General features: G+C 46.2%; 1 protein-coding gene across 3 annotated transcripts in view; it reads right to left on the bottom strand.

Annotated features, from left to right (window-relative positions):
- The window catches only part of LOC119952305 (gamma-aminobutyric acid receptor subunit beta-4-like), a 272,368-nt gene that overhangs the window by 7,731 nt on the left and 243,162 nt on the right, over nt 1-21,475 (bottom strand). For all 3 annotated transcript variants that reach the window (XM_038775950.1, XM_038775952.1, XM_038775951.1), the window contains 2 exons: nt 19,708-19,860; nt 1,720-1,964 (listed from right to left, as the gene is read on the bottom strand). In XM_038775950.1, the coding sequence (XP_038631878.1) occupies nt 1,720-1,964; nt 19,708-19,860 (398 nt within the window). The remainder of the gene's footprint in view (nt 1-1,719; nt 1,965-19,707; nt 19,861-21,475) is intronic.

Below are 21,475 nucleotides of genomic sequence, written 5' to 3'. Positions count from 1 at the left end.
GAGGTAGGGTCTTTACACAGAGAGCGGTGGGTGTGTAGAATGCACTGCCAGTGGAGGTGGTGGAGTCAGAGTCATTAGGGACATTTAAGCGACTCTCAGACAGACACATGGACAGCAGTAAATTGAAGGGGTGTAGGTTTGGTTGATCTTAGATTAAGATAAATGGTCGGCATAACATTGTGGGCCGAAGGGCCTGTACTGTACTGTACTGTTCTATGTTCTATGTTCTAAACTGGCATCAGAGCAGCTCCAATGTCACAGTTGCTATCGCAGTTTATTGGCACAGTGAAGGACATGACCACAGGATCACTGGTCATTTTAGATCCCTTACAAGCAAAGAGCTGAACTGAGTCAGGCTGACCCAGGATTAACTCTGGCCTACATTAGGCTGCTCTTACATCAGGTTACCACACAAAACAATGCAGGTTTGAGTTATGTAAATCAGAAAATCCAGGTTAATGGACTTAATGGACAGATTCATTGTCACATGTACAATTTCTGTGAATGAACTGCCTCATTTGAAAAGCTTGCCTTTGTGTCTCTGCTGGAAGAGTGTGGATGTTACACAGATGCTGCCACCCAGAGGTCAGCAGCAGCACTGCTGCCAAGATCTCACAATTATTACGATCCCTGGCTAGATCCCAACAGTGGCTGGGATACTGCGCAGAAACCCCAATATTTTATAGAATTTGTAAGACTGTGAGGCAAGGATACCTCGCTCAGGAGTGAATCCATGCACAATTAGGGATATGGTAAATTAAAACAAATTTTTATTACTAACAGAGGATTACTAGCTTTAACATCATAGAAGAAATGACTTTCAATTCAAAGTTTAAAAATGCTTAACAATTAAATGAAACATTTTAACTTCTAACTGCTACATTCTTTACTTCCAATCAAGCAAATCCATCTCGGGTCAAAATCCACTTTTAGATACAATTAACAAACACAGGATTCCTTGTCAAACATTGGATAGATCTTTGAAACTGCTTGAAAAGAGAGAGCTGACACTCTGTCAGAATGATGCAGATTCTCTGGCTGTATTCTTCAGAAACTGATTCTTAGTTTGACTTCCAGACAAAAACTAAAACTGAAAATGCCACACCTGATTGCTTCTACATATGTATATCCCACTAACTGGGTTATGGCCATCTTACGAATGTTAAACACAATCCATAGAGTCCATAGCATTCCGACAATGTATAAGGAGGCCATTCAGCCCATCAGGTCTGCATCAACACTCTGAAGCAGCACCTTACCGAGGCCCACGCCCCTCCAATATCTCTGTAATACCACCTAATCTTTGGACACTAAGGGGCAATTTAGCATGGCCAATCCACCTAACCTGCACATTTTTGGACTGTGGCAAGAAACCGGAGCACCCGGTAGAAACCCACACAGACATGGGGAGAACGTACAAACTCTACACAGACTTGTCACCCAAAGTCAAAATCCAACTGTGTCTCTAATTAACATTTGTATAAAAAAAATTCCTATTCAGATAAACAATATACAAGGCATGAATGAATTATGATCTTACATTTACGATGCTTTAATTACCCCTTCTGTAGCCACTGTGTCTGTCTTTTGAACCAGGGTTTTTAAAACCCTTACTGCAGTAGATACATACACACAGTAACCCGGGCTTTGAACCATGACTGCACCAAATACATATAGTATTTATACGTATATTGTGACACAAAACAATGCCATTCTCACCCGGGCATTCCCAAGTCTGCCCCTCTCTGTGTTGCTCTTATTGACTTTTCCCATTGGTTTCTTCTGCTGTGATGGCACTTTGCCAAAGAAGATGTAATTGACAAAGGCATACTCGAGCAAAGCCAGGAAGACAAAGACAAAGCAACCCATCAGATAGATGTCAATGGCTTTAACATAAGGGATCTTTGGAAGGGTTTCCCGTAGGTGGGTGTTGATTGTTGTCATAGTGAGTACAGTTGTAACACCTGGAAAACAGAAAACATCAGAATGGTTATAGGTATCAACGAGGTTTTACGTATTTCTGAATGTCACTGTGAGATCCAGAGCTGGATATCACTGTGGGATAGTCCTGGAAATCACTGTGTGATACAGAGCTGAATATCACTGTGAGATACAGAGCTGGACATCACTGTGTGATTCAGAGCTGGATATCACTGTGTGATTCAGAGCTGGATATCACTGTGTGATTCAGAGCTGAATATCACTGTGAGATACAAAGCTGGACATCACTGTGCGATTCAGAGCTGGATATCACTGTGTGATGCAGAGCTGCAATATCACTGTGTGATACAGAGCTGAATATCACTGTGAGATACAGAGCTGGATATCACTGTGTGATGCAGAGCTGGGATATCAATGTGTGATACAGAGCTGGATATCACTATGTGATGCAGAGCTGGGATATCACTGTGCGATGCAGAGCTGGGATATCACTGTGTGATACAGAGCTGGATATCACTGTGTGATTCAGAGCTGCCATATCACTGTGTGATACAAAGCTGGATATCACAATGTGTGATTCAGAGTGGGGTATCACTGTGTGATTCAGAGCTGCCATATCACTGTGTGATACAAAGCTGGATATCGCTGTGTGATTCAGAGCTGGATATCACTGTGTGATTCAGAGCTGGATATCACAATGTGTGATTCAGAGTGGGGTATCACTGTGTGATTCAGAGCTGGATATCACTGTGTGATTCAGAGCTAATTATCACTGTGACAGACAGAGCTGGACATCGCTGTGTGATACAGAGCTGGGTATCACTGTGTGATACAGAGCTGGAATATCACTGTGAGATGCAGAGCTGGGATATCACTGTGTGATTCAGAGCGGGGTATGATACAGAGCTGGATATCACTGTGCTATGCAGAGCTGGGATATCACTGTGTGATACAGAGCTGGATATCACTGCGATACAGAGCTGGATATCACTGTGATACAGAGCTGGATATCACTATGCGATACAGAGCTGGATATCACTGTGTGATACAGAGCTGGATATCACTGTGCGATACAGAGCTGGATGTCACTGTGTGATACAGAGCTGGATATCACTATGCAATACAGAGCTGGGATATCACTGTGTGATACAGAGCTGGATATCACTGCGATACAGAGCTGGATATCACTATGCGATACAGAGGTGGATATCACTGTGATACAGAGCTGGATATCACTATGCGATACAGAGCTGGATATCACTGTGCGATATAGAGCTGGATATCACTGCGATACAGAGCTGGATATCACTACGCGATACAGAGCTGGATATCACTGTGCGATATAGAGCTGGATGTCACTGTGATACAGAGCTGGATATCACTGTGCGATACAGAGCTGGATATCACTATGCGATACAGAGCTGGATATCACTGTGCGATACAGAGCTGGATGTCACTGTGTGATACAGAGCTGGATATCACTATGCGATACAGAGCTGGGATATCACTGTGTGATACAGAGCTGGATATCACTGCGATACGGAGCTGGATATCACTATGCGATACAGAGCTGGATATCACTGTGCGATACAGAGCTGGATATCACTGTGTGATACAGAGCTGGATATCACTATGCGATACAGAGCTGGATATCACTATGCGATACAGAGCTGGATATCACTGTGTGATACAGAGCTGGATGTCACTGTGTGGTACAGAGCTGGATATCACTGTGTGATACAGAGCTGGATGTCACTGTGTGATACAGAGCTGGATATCACTGTGAGATACAGAGCTGCCATATCACTGTGTGATACAAAGCTGGATATCACAATGTGTGATTCAAAGTGGGGTATCACTGTGTGATTCAGAGCTGCCATATCACTGTGTGATACAAAGCTGGATATCGCTGTGTGAATCAGAGCTGGATATCACTGTGTGATTCAGAGCTGGATATCACAATGTGTGATTCAGAGTGGGGTATCACTGTGTGATTCAGAGCTGGATATCACTGTGTGATTCAGAGCTAATTATCACTGTGACAGACAGAGCTGGACATCGCTGTGTGATACAGAGCTGGGTATCACTGTGTGATACAGAGCTGGAATATCACTGTGAGATGCAGAGCTAGGATATCACTGTGTGATTCAGAGCGAGGTATGATACAGAGCTGGATATCACTGTGCTATGCAGAGCTGGGATATCACTGTGTGATACAGAGCTGGATATCACTGCGATACAGAGCTGGATATCACTATGCGATACAGAGCTGGATATCACTGCGATACAGAGCTGGATATCACTATGCGATACAGAGCTGGATATCACTGTGCAATACAGAGCTGGATGTCACTGTGCGATACAGAGCTGGATATCACTATGCGATACAGAGCTGGATATCACTGCGATACAGAGCTGGATATCACTGTGTGATTCAGAGCGGGGTATGATACAGAGCTGGATATCACTGTGCTATGCAGAGCTGGGATATCACTGTGTGATACAGAGCTGGATATCACTGCGATACAGAGCTGGATATCACTATGCGATACAGAGCTGGATATCACTATGCGATACAGAGCTGGATATCACTGCGATACAGAGCTGGATATCACTGTGCGATACAGAGCTGGATATCACTATGCGATACAGAGCTGGATATCACTGTGCGATACAGAGCTGGATGTCACTGTGTGATACAGAGCTGGATATCACTATGCGATACAGAGCTGGGATATCACTGTGTGATACAGAGCTGGATATCACTGCGATATAGAGCTGGATATCACTGTGCGATACAGAGCTGGATATCACTATGCGATACAGAGCTGGATATCACTGTGCGGTACAGAGCTGGATGTCACTGTGTGATACAGAGCTGGATATCACTATGCGATACAGAGCTGGGATATCACTGTGTGATACAGAGCTGGATATCACTGCGATATAGAGCTGGATATCACTATGCGATACAGAGCTGGATATCACTGTGATACAGAGCTGGATATCACTGTGCGATACAGAGTTGGATATCACTGCGATACAGAGCTGGATATCACTATGCGATACATAGCTGGATATCACTGTGTGATACAGAGCTGGATGTCACTGTGATACAGAGCTGGATATCACTGTGTGATACAGAGCTGGATGTCACTGTGTGGTACAGAGCTGGATATCACTGTGAGATACAGAGCTGCCATATCACTGTGTGATACAAAGCTGGATATCACAATGTGTGATTCAGAGTGGGGTATCACTGTGTGATTCAGAGCTGCCATATCACTGTGTGATACAAAGCTGGATATCACTGTGTGATTCAGAGCTGGATATCACAATGTGTGATTCAGAGTGGGGTATCACTGTGTGATTCAGAGCTGGATATCACTGTGTGATTCAGAGCTAATTATCACTGTGACAGACAGAGCTGGACATCGCTGTTTGATACAGAGCTGGGTATCACTGTGTGATACAGAGCTTGAATATCACTGTGCGATGCAGAGCTGGGATATCACTGTGTGATTCAGAGCGGGGTATGATACAGAGCTGGATATCACTGTGCTATGCAGAGCTGGGATATCACTGTGTGATACAGAGCTGGATATCACTGCGATACAGAGCTGGATATCACTATGCGATACAGAGCTGGATATCACTGCGATACAGAGCTGGATATCACTATGCGATACAGAGCTGGATATCACTGTGCAATACAGAGCTGGATGTCACTGTGTGATACAGAGCTGGATATCACTATGCAATACAGAGCTGGGATATCACTGTGTGATACAGAGCTGGATATCACTGCGATACAGAGCTGGATATCACTGTGATACAGAGCTGGATATCAATATGCGATACAGAGCTGGATATCACTGCGATACAGAGCTGGATATCACTGTGCGATACAGAGCTGGATGTCACTGTGTGATACAGAGCTGGATATCACTATGCGATACAGAGCTGGGATATCACTGTGTGATACAGAGCTGGATATCACTGCGATACAGAGCTGGATATCACTATGCAATACAGAGCTGGATATCACTGTGCGATACAAAGCTGGATATCATAGAACATAGAACAGTACAGCACAGAACAGGCCCTTCGGCCCTCGATGTTGTGCCGAGCAATGATCACCCTACTTAAATCCACGTAACCCGTATACCCGTAACCCAACAATCCCCCCATTAACCATACACTACGGGCAATTTAGCATGGCCAATCCACTAACCCGCACATCTTTGGACTGTGGGAGGAAACCGGAGCACCCGGAGGAAACCCACGCACACACGGGGAGGACGTGCAGACTCCACACAGACAGTGACCCAGCCGGGAATCAAACCTGGGACCCTGGAGCTGTGAAGCATTGATGCTAACCACCATGCTACCGTGAGGCCCCAACTGTATCACTGCGATACAGAGCTGGATATCACTATGCGATACAGAGCTGGATATCACTGTGCGATATAGAGCTGGATGTCACTGTGATACAGAGCTGGATATCACTGTGTGATACAGAGCTGGATGTCACTGTGTGATACAGAGCTGGATATCACTGTGCGATACAGAGTTGGATGTCACTGCGTGATACAGAGCTGGATATCACTGTGTGATACAGAGCTGGATGTCACTAGTGTGATACAGAGCTGGATATCACTATGTGATACAGAGCTGGGATATCACTGTGTGATACAGAGCTGGATATCACTGCGATACAGAGCTGGATATCACTATGCGATACAGAGCTGGATATCACTGTGTGATATAGAGCTGGATGTCACTGTGATACAGAGCTGGATATCACTGTGTGATACAGAGCTGGATGTCACTATGCGATACAGAGCTGGATATCACTGTGCGATACAGAGCTGGATGTCACTGTGTGATACAGAGCTGGATATCACTGCGATACAGAGCTGGATATCACTATGCAATACAGAGCTGGATATCACTGTGCGATATAGAGCTGGATGTCACTATGCGATACAGAGCTGGATATCACTGTGTGATACAGAGCTGGATATCACTGTGCGATATAAAGCTGGATGTCACTGTGAGATATAGAGCTGGATGTCACTATGCGATACAGAGCTGGATATCACTGTGCGATACAGAGCTGGATGTCACTGTGTGATACAGAGCTGGATATCACTGCGATACAGAGCTGGATATCACTATGCGATACAGAGCTGGATATCACTGTGCGATATAGAGCTGGATGTCACTGTGATACAGAGCTGGATATCACTGTGTGATACAGAGCTGGATATCACTGTGCGATATAAAGCTGGATGTCACTGTGATACAGAGCTGGATATCACTGTGTGATACAGAGCTGGATGTCACTGTGTGATACAGAGCTGGATATCACTGTGCGATACAGAGTTGGATGTCACTGCGTGATACAGAGCTGGATATCACTGTGTGATACAGAGCTGGATATCACTGTGCGATATAAAGCTGGATGTCACTGTGATACAGAGCTGGATATCACTGTGTGATACAGAGCTGGATGTCACTGTGTGATACACAGGTGGATATCACTGTGCGATACAAGCTGGACATTACTGTGTGACACAGAGCTGGATGTCACTGTGTGATGCAATGCTGGATATCACTGTTATGCAGAGCTGGGATATCACTGCGATACAGCGCTGAATATTACTGTGTGACACAGAGCTGGATGTCACTGTGTGATGCAGAGCTGGATATCACTGTTATGCAGAGCTGGGATATCCCTGTGCGATACAGAGCTGGATATCACTGTGTGATGCAGAGCTGGATATCACTGTTATGCAGAGCTGGGATATCACTGTGCGATACAGAGCTGGATATCACTGTGTGATGCAGAGCTGGATATCACTGTTATGCAGAGCTGGGATATCACTGTGCGATACAGAGCTGGATATCACTGTAAGATAGAGAGCTGGACATCACTGTGAGATACAGAGCTGGATGTCACTATGCGATACATAGCTGGATATCACTGTGCGATACAGAGCTGGATGTCTCTATGTAATACAGAGCTGGATATTACTGTGTGACACAGAGCTGGATATCACTGTGGGTTACACAGACACCGGGAGAATGTGCAGACTCTGCATAGACAGTGATCCAAGCCGGGTATCAGACCTGGGTCCCTGACACTGTGAAGCAACAGTGCTAACCACTGTTGCACCGTGCTAGCCCTGCGCTGCCTCACATCATTGTGTAATACAGAGCTGGATAACACTGATACAAAGAAGGATATCGCTGTGTGATACAAAGCTGTCAGATATTCAGTGGGATATTGCTGTGTGCTACAGAACAGGATATCACCATGATACCAAGCTGGATATTGTTGTGTGATACAGACTTGGATACTGTGTTACCTTGGGATGATAGATTATTTAGTTTCACTGCGTTCTGGCCCAAAGAAATGTGGTCGATTGCACACCAGCCAATACTCTTGGGCTAGAGTCAGCATTGACCAAGGATTGAAATGCAAAATAGCAGCTTCACAGAATTTGCATACCACAGAGGGATTTCCAGCTCTGTATAACACAGTGATGTGCAGCTCTATATCATCCAGTGATATCCAGCTCTGCATCACACAGTGATATACAGTTCTGTGTCACACAGTGGTATCTGGTCCGTATCAGACAGTGGTATCCAGCTCGATATCACACAGTGATATGCAGCTTGATACTCAGCTCTGCATTACAGAGTGCTATCAGGCCTGTATCACACAGCGACACCCAGTTCCATATCACACATCGATATCCCAGCTCTGTATCACACAGCGACACCCAGCTCCATATCACACATCGATATCCCAACTCTGCATCACACAGTGATGGAACATAGAACAGTACAGGCCCTTCGGCCCACAATGTTGTGCAGACCATTTATCCAAATGTAAGATCAACCTAACCTACACCCCTTCAATTTACTGCTGTCCATGTGCCTGTCCAAGAGTCGCTAAAATGCCTTTAATGACTGACTCCATCACCTCCGCTGGCAGGGCATTCCATGCATACCACTCTCAGTGTAAAGAACCTACCTCTGACATCTCCTCCATACCTTCCTCCCATCACCTTAAAATTACGTCCCCTCGTGACTGCCATTTCCACCCTGGGGAAATGTCTCTGGCTATCCACTCTATCCATGCCTCTCATCATAGAACATAGAACATAGAACAGTACAGCACAGAACAGGCCCTTCGGCCCTCAATGTTGTGCCGAGCCATGATCACCCTACTCAAACCCACGTATCCACCCTATACCCGTAACCCAACAACCCCCCCCTTAACCTTACTTTTATTAGGACACTACGGGCAATTTAGCATGGCCAATCCACCTAACCCGCACATCTTTGGACTGTGGGAGGAAACCGGAGCACTCGGAGGAAACCCACGCACACAGGGGGAGGACGTGCAGACGTCATCACCTTGTACACCTCTATCATGTCACCTCTCTTTGTTCTTCGCTCCAGTTAGAAAAGCCCTAGCTCCCTCAACATGTCCTCCGGTCCAGGAAGCATCCTGGTAAATCTCCTCTGCACCCTCTCCAAAGCATCCACATCCTTCCTATAATGAGGTGACCAGAACTGGACATAATATGTCACGTGTAGTCCAACTAGGGTTTTATAAAGCTGCAGCAAAACCTCGCAGCTCTTAAACTCAATCCCCCTGTTAATGAAAGCCAACACACCATTCGCCTTCTTAATAACCCTATCAATCTGGGTGTCAACTCTGAGGGATGTATGTACATGGACCCCAAGAACCCTTGTTCCTTCACACTTCCAAGAATCCTGCCTTTAATCCTGTATTCAGTATTCAAATTCAACCTTCCAAAATGAATCACTTCACATTTATTTAGGTTGAACTCCATCTGCTACTTCTCAGCCTAGCTCTGTATCCTGCCAATGTCCTGTTGTAACCTGCAACAGCCCTCGACACTATCAACAACTCCACCAACCTTTGTGACATCGGTAAACTTACTAACCCACCCTTCCACTTTCTCACGGCACAACATCGAGGGCCGAAGGGCCTGTTCTGTGCTGTACTGTTCTATGTTCTATGTTCTATGTTCATCCAAGTCATTTATAAAAACCAAAAAGAGCAGAGGTCCCAGAACAGATCCCTGCGGGACACCACTGGTCACCAACCTCCAGGCGGATAATTTTCCATTGACTACCACTCACTGTCTTCATTCGGCCAGCCAATTCAGTATCGAGACAGCCAAATTCCTTGGGTATATCCCATCTGGCCCAGGGGACTTATCTATCCTGATGCTTTTCAAAATTTCCAGCACATCCTCCTTCTTAATATCAACCTCTTCGAATCCATTAACTTAGTTCACACTGTTCCCATGGGCAACAATGTCCCTCTCTCCAGTGAATACTGAAGTAAAATATTCATTTAGGGCCTCCCTTACCTCTTCAGATTCTTGACACAAGTTCCCTCCACTATCCCTGATCGGCCCTATTCTCATTCTGATCATCCTCTTATTTCTCACATAAGTGTAGAACGCCTTGGGGTTTTCCCTGATCCTTCCCTCCTGGCCTTTTTCATGCCCCCTTCTAGCTATCCTAATAACATTTTTGAGTTCCTTCCTGGCTACCTTGTAACCCTCGAGAGCCATGCTAGATCCTTGCTTCCTCAGCTTTACTTAAGCTTCCTTCTTCCTCTTGACTAGAAGCTCCACTTCTCTTGTCATCCAAGGCTCCTTCACCTTACCATTCCTTCCTCTTCTCAGTGGGACAAAACTATCCAGCACTCGCAGCAAGTGTTCCTTAAACAACCCCCACATATCTGTTGTGCATTTCCCCGAGAACAACTGTTCCCAATTTATGCTCCTCAGCTCCTGTCTTAACAGCATTATAATTTCCCCTCCCCCAATTAAATACCTTCCCGTACAGTCTGTTCCTGTCCCTCTCCATGGCTATGGTAAAGGTTAAGCAGTTGTGGTCACTGTCACCAAATATTCTCCCACCGAGAAATCTGACACCTGGCCTGGTTCGTCCGATATGGCCTCCCTCCTAGTTGGCCTATCTACATATTGAGTCAGGAATCCTTCCTGGACACACCTGACAAAATCCGCTCCATCCAAACCATTTCTACTAAGGTGGTTCCAGTCAATATGAGGGAAGTTGAAGTCACCCCATGACAACAACTCTGTTACTTCTGCACCTTTCCAACCTGTTGCCCAATCTGTTCCTCTATCTCTCTGCTGCTATTGGGGGGTCTATAGAAAACTCCCAATAAAGTGACTACTCCTTTCTTGTTTCGGACTTCCACCCATACTGACTCAGTAGACAAACCCTCCTCAACTACCTCCTTTTCTGCAGCTGTGATGCTCTCCCTCATTAACAGTGCCACTCCCCCTCCTGTTTTACCTCCCTCCTTATTCTTCTTAAAAAACCTAAACCCCGGAACATCTAACAACCATTCCTGCCCCTGTGAAATCCATATATCCATAATGGCTACAGCATCGTAGTTCCAAGTACTGATCCATGCTCTAAGTTCATCTCCCTTATTCCTGATACTCCTTGCATTGAAATTGACACACTTTAACCCATCCCACTGAGTACACCTTTGCCCAATCAACTGTCTATCCTTCCTAACAGACTCGCTGCATACTATTTCTGCCTGTTCAACAGCTACTCTATCCCCTGATCCATAGCTCTGGTTCCCATCCCCCTGCCAAACTAGTTCAAACCCTCCTGAAGAGCTCTAGCAAACCTCCTGCCCAGGATATTGGTGCCCCTCCAGTTTAGGTGCAACCATTCCTTCATGTACAGGTCCCACCTTCCCCAGGAGATATCCCAATGATCCACATATCTGAAGCCTTCCCTCCTGCACCAGCCCTGCAGCCACGTGTTCAGCTGCACTCGCTCTCTGTTCCTTGCCTCACTTGCACATAGCACCGGTAGCAATCCTGAGATTACTACTCTGCTCGTCCTGCTTGTTAGCTTGCTACCTAACTCCCTAAAATCACTTTTTAGATCCTCATCACTTTTCGTAGATATGTTGTTGGTGCCTAAGTGCACCACGACTTTTGGTTGCTCCCCTTCCCCCTTAAGAATCCTGTAGACTCAATCCGAGATATCCCTGGCACTGGCACCCGGGAGGCATCATAGCTTCCGGGAGTCTCGTTCGCGACCACAGAATCTCCTATTCATTCCCCAACCATTGAGTCTCCTATCACTATCGCTTTTCTATTCTCCCCCTTCCCTTCTGAGCCACAGAGCCGGGTTCAGTGCCAGAGAACTGGCTGCTATGGCCTTCACCTGGTAGGTCGTCCCCCCAACAGCATCCAAAACAGTATACTTGTTTTGAAGGGGTACAGCCACAGGGGATCCCTGCACTGTCTGCCCGTTCCCTTTCCTTCCCCTGACTGTACCCAGCTACACTTGTCCTGAACCTTGGGTGTGGCTACCTCCCTGTAACTCCTCTCTATCACCCCCTCTGCCTAACGGATTATCCGAAGTTCATCCAGCTCCAGTTCCCTAATGCATTCTCCAAGGAGCTGGAGTTGGGTGCACTTCCCACAGGTGTTTTCAGTGAGGACACTAATGGTGTCCCTCACCACCTACATCCTACAGGAGGTGCATTCATAGAACATAGAACAGTACAGCACAGAACAGGCCCTTCGGCCCTCAATGTTGTGCCGAGCCATGATCACCCTACTCAAACCCACGTATCCACCCTATACCCGTAACCCAACAACCCCCCCTTAACCTTACTTTTTAATTAGGACACTACGGGCAATTTAGCATGGCCAATCCACCTAACCCGCACATCTTTGGACTGTGGGAGGAAACCGGAGCACCCGGAGGAAACCCACGCACACAGAGGGAGGACGTGCAGACTCCACACAGACAGTGACCCAGCTGGGAATCGAACCTGGGACCCTGGAGCTGTGAAGCATTTATGCTAACCACCATGCTACCCTGCTGCCCCTAACTTCCCTAACTTCAACTGCCCTAGCTTCCATCCCCTCTGATCTGAGTTCCTAAAGAGATTTAAAAGGAGAAAAAATAAATAAATATAAAATTTAAAGATTAAACACCCATTACGCCCTTAGACAAAAAAAATATATACTGCTGCTACTGTCTCGAGTGAACCCTCTAAAATTGGTGATTCTGCTGAATCATACAATGAAATCCAGCTCTATATTGCACAGCAAAATCCTCTACCTTTGAGAAATGATGTTGACTATTGACCTTATCTATGCTCCTCATTATTTTATAAACCTCTGTAAGATCACCCCTCTGCCTCCTACGCTCCAGGGAAAAAAAGTCCCAGCCTATCCAGCCTCTCCTTATAGCTCAGACCATTAAGTCCTGGTAGCATCTCATAAATCCCTTCTGCACTCTTTCTAGTTTAATAATATCCTTCTTGTAAAAGGGTGACCAGAACTGAACACAGTATTCCATGTGTGGTCTTGTACAACTTCAACAAGACATCCCAACTCCTGTATTCAACATTCTGACCAATAAACTGAACATGTTGAATGCCTTCTTCACCACCCTGTCCAGCTGCGACTCCACCTTCAAGGAACCTGTACCTCTTGATCCCTTTGTTCAGTAACTCCCCCCAACTCCCTACCATTAACTAAGTAGGTCCTGCTCTGATTTGATCTACCACAATGTATCACCTCACATTAGAACATAGAACATAGAACAGTACAGCACAGAACAGGCCCTTCGGCCCTCGATGTTGTGCCGAGCCATGATCACCCTACTCAACCCCACGTATCCACCCTATACCCGTAACCCAACAACCCCCCCCTAACCTTACTTTTTAGGACACTATGGGCAATTTAGCATGGCCAATCCACCTAACCCGCACATCTTTGGACTGTGGGAGGAAACCGGAGCACCCGGAGGAAACCCACGCACACACGGGGAGGACGTGCAGACTCCGCACAGACAGTGACCCAGCCGGGAATCGAACCTGGGACCCTGGAGCTGTAAAGCATTTATGCTAACCACCATGCTACCGTGCTGCCCACATTGATCCAAATTAAACAACATCTGCCATTCATCGGCCCACTGCCGCAATTGATCAAGATCCTGTTGCAATCTTATATAAACTTCTTCACTATCCATCTATCTAGGTGTCATCTGCAAACTTACTAACCATGCCTCTTACATTCTCATCCAAATCATTAACATATATAACAAATAACAGTGGACCCAGCACCGATCCCTGAGGCACACCGCTGGTCACAGGCCTCCAGTTTGAAAAACAACCCTCCGCAACCACCCTTTGGTTTCAGTCGCCAAGCCAATTTTGTATCCAATTGGCCACCTTGCCCTGGATTCCGTGAGATTTAACCTTTTGCAACAACCTGCCATGTGATATCGTGTCAAAGGCCTTGCTAAAGTCCACGTAGACAGCGTCGACTGCACTGCCCTCATTTACCTTCTTGGTTACCCCTTCAAAAAACTATAACCCAGCTCTGTAACACACATGAATATCAGCTCTGTATTACACAGTGAGATCCCAGCTCTGTATCTGTACTGTACTGTACTGACATCAGGTCAGTATCAGACAGTGATATTCCAGCTCTGTATTACACAGTGATATCAGGTCAGTGTCACACAGTTATATCCCAACTCTATCTCCAGCTCTGTATCACACAGTAATATCAGGTCAGTGTCACACAGTATCCTGCTCTGTATCACACAGTGATATCAGGTCATGGAATATAGAACATAGAAAAATACAACACAGAACAGGCCCTTCGGCCCACGATGTTGTGCCGAATTTATGTCTGAGATTAATCATAGATTATCGTAGAAATTGCAGTGCAGAAGGAGGCCACCCAGCCCATCGAGTCTGCATCGGCTCTTTGAAAGAGCACCCTACCCAAGGTCAACACCTCCACCCTATCCGCATAACTCAGTAACCCCGCCCAACACTAAGGGCAATTTTGGACATTAAGGCCAATTTATCATGGCCAATCCACCTAACCTAATCTTTGGACTGTGGGAGGAAACTGGAGCACCCGGAGGAAACCCACACACACACGGGGAGAATGTGCAGACTCCGCACAGACAGTGACCCAAGCCAGAATCGAACCTCGGACCCTGGAGCTGTGAAGCAATTGTGATATCCACAATGCTACCGTGCTGCCCTTAAGAACAAATTAATCTACACTCCATTATTCTACCGTAATCCATGTACCTATCCAATAGCGGCTTGAAGGTCCCTAATGTTTCCAACTCAACTACTTCCACAGGCAGTGCATTCCATGCCCCCACTACTCTCTGGGTAAAGAATCTACCTCTAACATCCCAGCTATATCTTCCACCATTCACCTTAAATTCATGTCCCCTTGTAATGGTTTGTTCCACCCGGGGAAAAAGTCTCTGACTGTCTACTCTATCTATTCCCCTGATCATCTTATAAACCTCTATCAAGTCGCCCCTCATCCTTCTCCGTTCTAATGAGAAAAGACCTAGCACCCTCAACCTTTCCTCGTAAGACCTACTCTCCATTCCAGGCAACATCCTGGTATCTCTCCTTTGCACCTTTTCCAAAGCTTCCACATCCTTCCTAAAATGAGGCAACCAGAACTGCACACAGTACTCCAAATGTGGCCTTACCAAGGTTTTGTACAGCTGCATCATCACCTCACGGCTCTTAAATTCAATCCCTCTGCTAATGAACACTAGCACACCATAGGCCTTCTTCACAGCTCTATCCACTTGAGTGGCAACTTTCAAAGATCTATGAACATACACCCCAAGATCTCTCTGCTCCTCCACATTGCCTACTGTTAACCCTGTATTCCGCATTCATATTTGTCCTTCCAAAATGGACAATCTCACACTTTTCAGGGTTAAACTCCATCTGCCACTTCTCAGCCCAGCTCTGCATCCTATCTATGTCTCTTTGCAGCCGACAACAGCCCTCCTCACTATCCACAACTCCACCAATCTTCGTATCGTCTGCAAATTTACTGACCCACCCTTCAACTCCCTCATCCAAGTCATTAATGAAAATCACAAACAGCAGAGGACCCAGAATCAATCCCTGCGGTACACCACTGGTAACTGGGCTCCAGGTTGAATATTTGCCATCCACCACCACTCTCTGACTTCTATTGGTTAGCCAGTTCATTATCCAAGTGGCCAAATTTTCCACTATCCCATGCCTCCTTACTTTCTGCATAAGCCTACCATGGGGAACCTTATCAAATGCCTTACTAAAATCCATGTACACTACATCCACTGCTTTACCTTCATCCACATGCTTGGTCACCTCCTCAAAGAATTCAATAAGACTTGTAAGGCAAGACCTACCCCTCACAAATCCGTGCTGACTATCCCTAATCAAGCAGTGTCTTTCCAGATGCTCAGAAATCCTATCCCTCAGTACCCTTTCCATTACTTTGCCTACCACCGAAGTAAGACTAACTGGCCTGTAATTCCCAGGGTTATCCCCATTCCCTTTTTTGAACAGGGGCACGACATTCGCCACTCTCCAATCCCCTGGTACCACCCCTGTTGACAGTGAGGACGAAAAGATCATTGTCAACGGCTCTGCAATTTCATCTCTTGCTTCCCATAGAATCCTTGTATATATCCCATCAGGCCCGGGGGACTTGTCTACCCTCAAGTTTTTCAAAATACCCAACACATCTTCCTTCCTAACAAGTATCTCCTCGAGCTTACCAGTCTGTTTCACACTGTCCTCTCCAACAATATGGCCCCTCTCATTTGTACATACTGAAGAAAAGTACTCGTTCAAGACCTCTCCTATCTCTTCAGACTCAATACACAATCTCACGCTACTGTCCTTGATCGGACCTACCCTCGCTCTAGTCATTATCATATTTCTCACATATGTGTAAAAGGCCTTGAGGTTTTCCTTGATCCTACCCGCCAAAGAATTTTCATGCCCTCTCTTAGCTCTCCTAATCCCTTTCATCAGTTCCCTCCTGGCTATCTTGTATCCCTCCAGCGCCCTGTCTGAACCTTGTTTCCTCAGCCTCACATGTCTCCTTCTTCCTCTTAACAAGACATTCAATCTCTCTCTTCAACCATGGTTCCCTCACTCGACCATCTCTTCCCTGCCTGACAGGGACATACATATCAAGGACACGTAGTACCTGTTCCTTGAACAAGTTCCACATTTCACTTGTGTCCTTCCCAGCCTATGTTCCCAACTTATGCACTTCAATTCTTGTCTAACAACATCGTATTTACCCTTCCCCCAATTGTAAACCTTGCCCTGTTGCACGCACCTATCCCTCTCCAGGCAGCATGGTAGCCTTGTGGATAGCACAATCGCTTCACAGCTCCAGGGTCCCAGGTTCGATTCCGGCTTGGGTCACTGTCTGTGCGGAGTCTGCACATCCTCCCCGTGTGTGCGTGGGTTTCCTCCGGGTGTTCCGATTTCCTCCCACAGTCCAAAGATGTGCAGGTTAGGTGGATTGGCCATGATAAATTGCCCTTAGTGTCCAAATTGCCCTTAGTGTTGGGTGGGGTTACTGGGTAATGGGGATAGGGTGGAGGAGTTGACCTTGGATAGGGGGTAGGGTGCTCTTTCCAAGAGCCGGTGCAGACTCGATGGGCCAAATGGCCTCCTTCTGCACTGTAAATTCTATGTAATCTATTACTAAAGTGAAAGTCACAGAATTGTGGTCACTATCTCCAAAATGCTCCCCCACTAACAAATCTATTACTTGCCCTGGTTCATTACCAAGTACCAAATCCAATATGGCCTCCCCTCTGGTCGGACAATCTACATACTGTGTTAGAAAAGCTTCCTGGACACACTGCACAAACATCACCCCAGCCAAACTATTTGATCTAAAGAGTTTCCACTCAATGTTTGGGAAGTTGAAGTCACCCATGACTACTGCCCTGTGACTTCTGCACCTTTCCAAAATCTGTTTCACAATCTGCTCCTCCACATCTCTGCTGCTATTGGGGGGCCTATAGAAAACTCCCAACAAGGTGACTGCTCCTTTCCTATTTCTGACTTCAACCCATACTACCTCAGTAGGCAGATCCCCCTCGAACTGCCTTTCTGCAGCTGTTATACTATCTCTAATTAACAATGCCGCCCCCCATCTCTTTTACCACCCTCCCTAACCTTATTGAAACATTTATGACCAGGGACCTCCAACAACCATTTCTGCCTCTCTTCTATCCAAGTTTCCGTGATGGCCACCACATCGTAGTCCCAAATACCGATCCATGCCTTAAGTTCACCCACCTTATTCCTGATGCTTCTAGCATTGAAGTATACACACTTCAACCCATCTCCGTGCCTGCAAGAACTCTCCTTTGTCAGTGTTCCCTTCCCTATTGCCTCACTACACGCTTTGGCGTCCTGAATATCAGCTATTTTAGTTGCTGCCCTACAAATCCGGTTCCCATTCCCCTGCTAAATTAGTTTAAACCCTCCCGAAGAGTACTAGAAAACCTCCCACCCAGGATAATAGTGCCCCTCTGGTTCAGATGCAACCCGTCACAGGTCAATGTCACACAGTATCCTGCTCTGTATCACACAGTGATATCAGGTCAGTGTCACACAGTGATATCCAGCTCTGTATCACACAGTGATATCAGGTCAGTGTCACACAGTATCCTGCTCTGTATCACACAGTGATATCAGGTCAGTGTCACACAGTGATATCCAGCTCTGTATCACACTGTGATATCAGGTCAGTGTCACACAGTGATATCCAGCTCTGTATCACACAGTGATATCAGGTCAGTGTCACACAGTGATATCCAGCTCTGTATCACACAGTGATATCAGGTCAGTGTCACACAGTATCCTGCTCTGTATCACACAGTGATATCAGGTCAGTGTCAGACAGTGATATCCATCTGAAGCAGCAGTTACTTTTTGTGATTCTGATTCACAAGATTAGCCAAGCCAAGCTTCCCATTGGCGATCTCCTCCAAGTTCTTAATTGCATATGAGGGTGGCTGTTGGGGGAATCCAGGGTGAGGACTGATGCTGATTATTCCCCACCAGCCAGACAACCCCCAGTGCACAGTCTTGTCCCACCTGAGGCAAGTTTTGCAGCCAGAAAAGGTGAATTATCAGAAGGGTAGAAGGAGAAGCACTGGGGTATCTGTGTATGCTGGATTCTCCCTAAGCTACAAGAGTGTGGTGGAGACGGCTTCAGCCGAGGCATTTAAAAACAATGGGATTATCAACTGATATCACTGTGTGATACAGAGCAGGATACTGTGGGCAGCACGGTAGCATTGTGGATAGCACAATTGCTTCACAGCTCCAGGGTCCCAGGTTCGATTCCAGCTTGTGTCACTGTCTGTGCGGAGTCTGCGTATCCTCCCCGTGTGTGTGTGGGTTTCCTCCGGGTGCTCCGGTTTCCTCCCGCAGTCCAAAGATGTGCAGGTTAGGTGGATTGGCCATGATAAATTGCCCTTAATGTCGAAAATTGCCCTTAGTGTTAGGTGGGGTTACTGGGTTATGGGAATAGGGTGGAGGTGGTGATCTTGGGTAGGGTGCTCTTTCCAAGAGCTGGTGCAGACTCGATGGGCTGAATAGCCTCCTTCTGCACTGTAAATTCTATGATGTCTATCTATGATCTCCTTCAGAGGGCTAGCATAGTCATAATGAGCTGAATAGCCTATTTCTGCCTTACAAACATTGTATAATTATGGGTGCTGCTCAGATTATGGGACATGGTTATTATGGGTTGTTTGCAATCTGAGTTTATTGCCCCAGTTAATCAGGCTATTATGGGATGTGAGGATTGTTCCTGTTTGGTGGTAACTCACCCAGAGCCACCCGGGCAGCTGAAGCATCATAATTAATCCAGAAGGAGACCCAGGACAGGATGGTGATGAGGATTGATGGCATGTAGGTCTGCAGAATGAAATATCCAATATTCCTCTTGATACGAAAACTGAGTGACAGGCGAGGGTAAGAACCTGTAAGTTAAAGAACACAGAGAGACGGGAAGAATGAACTCACCAGTGCAATGATCATGTTGTCAAGTATGGAGTAGAAAAAGAGCAAAGCACCCACTACGCTGTCCCATCAAACACTCCCAGGACAGGTACAACACAATGTTAGATACAGAATAAGTCTCCCTCTACACTGCTCCCATCAAACACTCCCAGGGCAGGTACAGCACAAGGTTAGATACAGAGTAAAGTCTCCCTCTACACTGTCCCCGCCAAACACTCCCAGGGCAGGTACAGCACGGGGTTAGATACAGAGTTAAGCTACCTCTAGACGGTCCTCATCAAACTCTCCCAGGACAGGTATAGCACGGGGTTAGAGAGAAAGTAAAGCTCCCTCTACACTGTCCCCATCAAGCACTCTCAGGTCAGGTAAAGCATGGGTTAGATACAGAGTAAAGCTCCCTCTACACTGTTTACAACAGACACTCCCAGGACAGGTATAGGATAGGGTTAGATACAGAATAAATCTCCCTCTACCCTGTCCCCATCAAATACTCACAGGTCAGGTACAACACGGGGTAAGATACACGGCAAAGCTCCCTCTACACTGGCCCCATCAATACTCCCAGGTCAGGTACAACACGGGGTGAGATACATGGTAAAGCTCCCTCTACACTGTCCCCATCAAACACTCCCAGGACAGGTACAGCACGGGGTTAGATACAGAGTAAAGCTCCCGCTACACTGTCCCCATCAAATACTCCCAGGACAGGTACAGCACGGGGTTAGATACAGAGTAAAGCTCCCGCTAACTGTCCCCATCAAACACTCCCAGGACAGTTACAGTACAAGGTCAGGATTATGCATTTGAAAATACACTGCTCCTGATTCTGAGTCATTTGCTGTGCAGTGATGTCAGCAGAGTGCTTGCGCAGTCTTTGAGCAGATCACTATCTTGATTGAATGAGCAACATCCTTAATAAACCTCTCATCGTATTTTACAAGAATTCAGAGTGTGGCCACCTCCATACCTTTTCTCTTTGCGGCAACAAAGAAATATAACAGGAGGGAAAGCAGGCGATGAGGACTGAGGCAGAAAAATTGGTGGAAAGAAGATTTTCATCAACTAATTCTGGGAGGGTATTGGGAACAATGTAAAATTCCCAGGATCGGGCTCTTCGACACACAGATTTCGAGTCTGCTGACTCTGCACGGGTCATTACTCGGGAGAAAAGTCAAAATAATCAGGCATAAAAGAGGAAAGATATCCTAGTTGCTTGGTCAAGGATTGTTGTGCCATGCTTTCCAATACAGTTGGAAGGGAAGAAGTACAAACCCTAGGAACCGGGATCCAAAAATGTCAGGAAAAACAATCGCCATGGATGCGTTTGTTGAATATTATGAGACATGGAATCTGTACGAAGAAAGATTTCAATTGTTTTCAATAACGAATCAGACACCAGAGGACCTGGTGGTCACAGTATTTCTCAGTACAGTTGGTCACAAACGTTTATGTTGTTACAGAATCCTGTTCACCCAGCAAAACCAGGAGACAAGTCCTTCAGTGAACTAATGGAAATCTTAGAGGAACATCTCTTTCCTGAACTGGTATTGATTGCAGAAAGCTTTTGGTTACACT

Source organism: Scyliorhinus canicula, chromosome 17, assembly GCF_902713615.1.
Source record: "Scyliorhinus canicula chromosome 17, sScyCan1.1, whole genome shotgun sequence".
Classification (NCBI taxonomy): domain Eukaryota; kingdom Metazoa; phylum Chordata; class Chondrichthyes; order Carcharhiniformes; family Scyliorhinidae; genus Scyliorhinus; species Scyliorhinus canicula.
The sequence above is the reverse complement of the archived record's forward strand: the minus strand, read 5'-3'. Positions and strand labels throughout refer to the sequence as shown.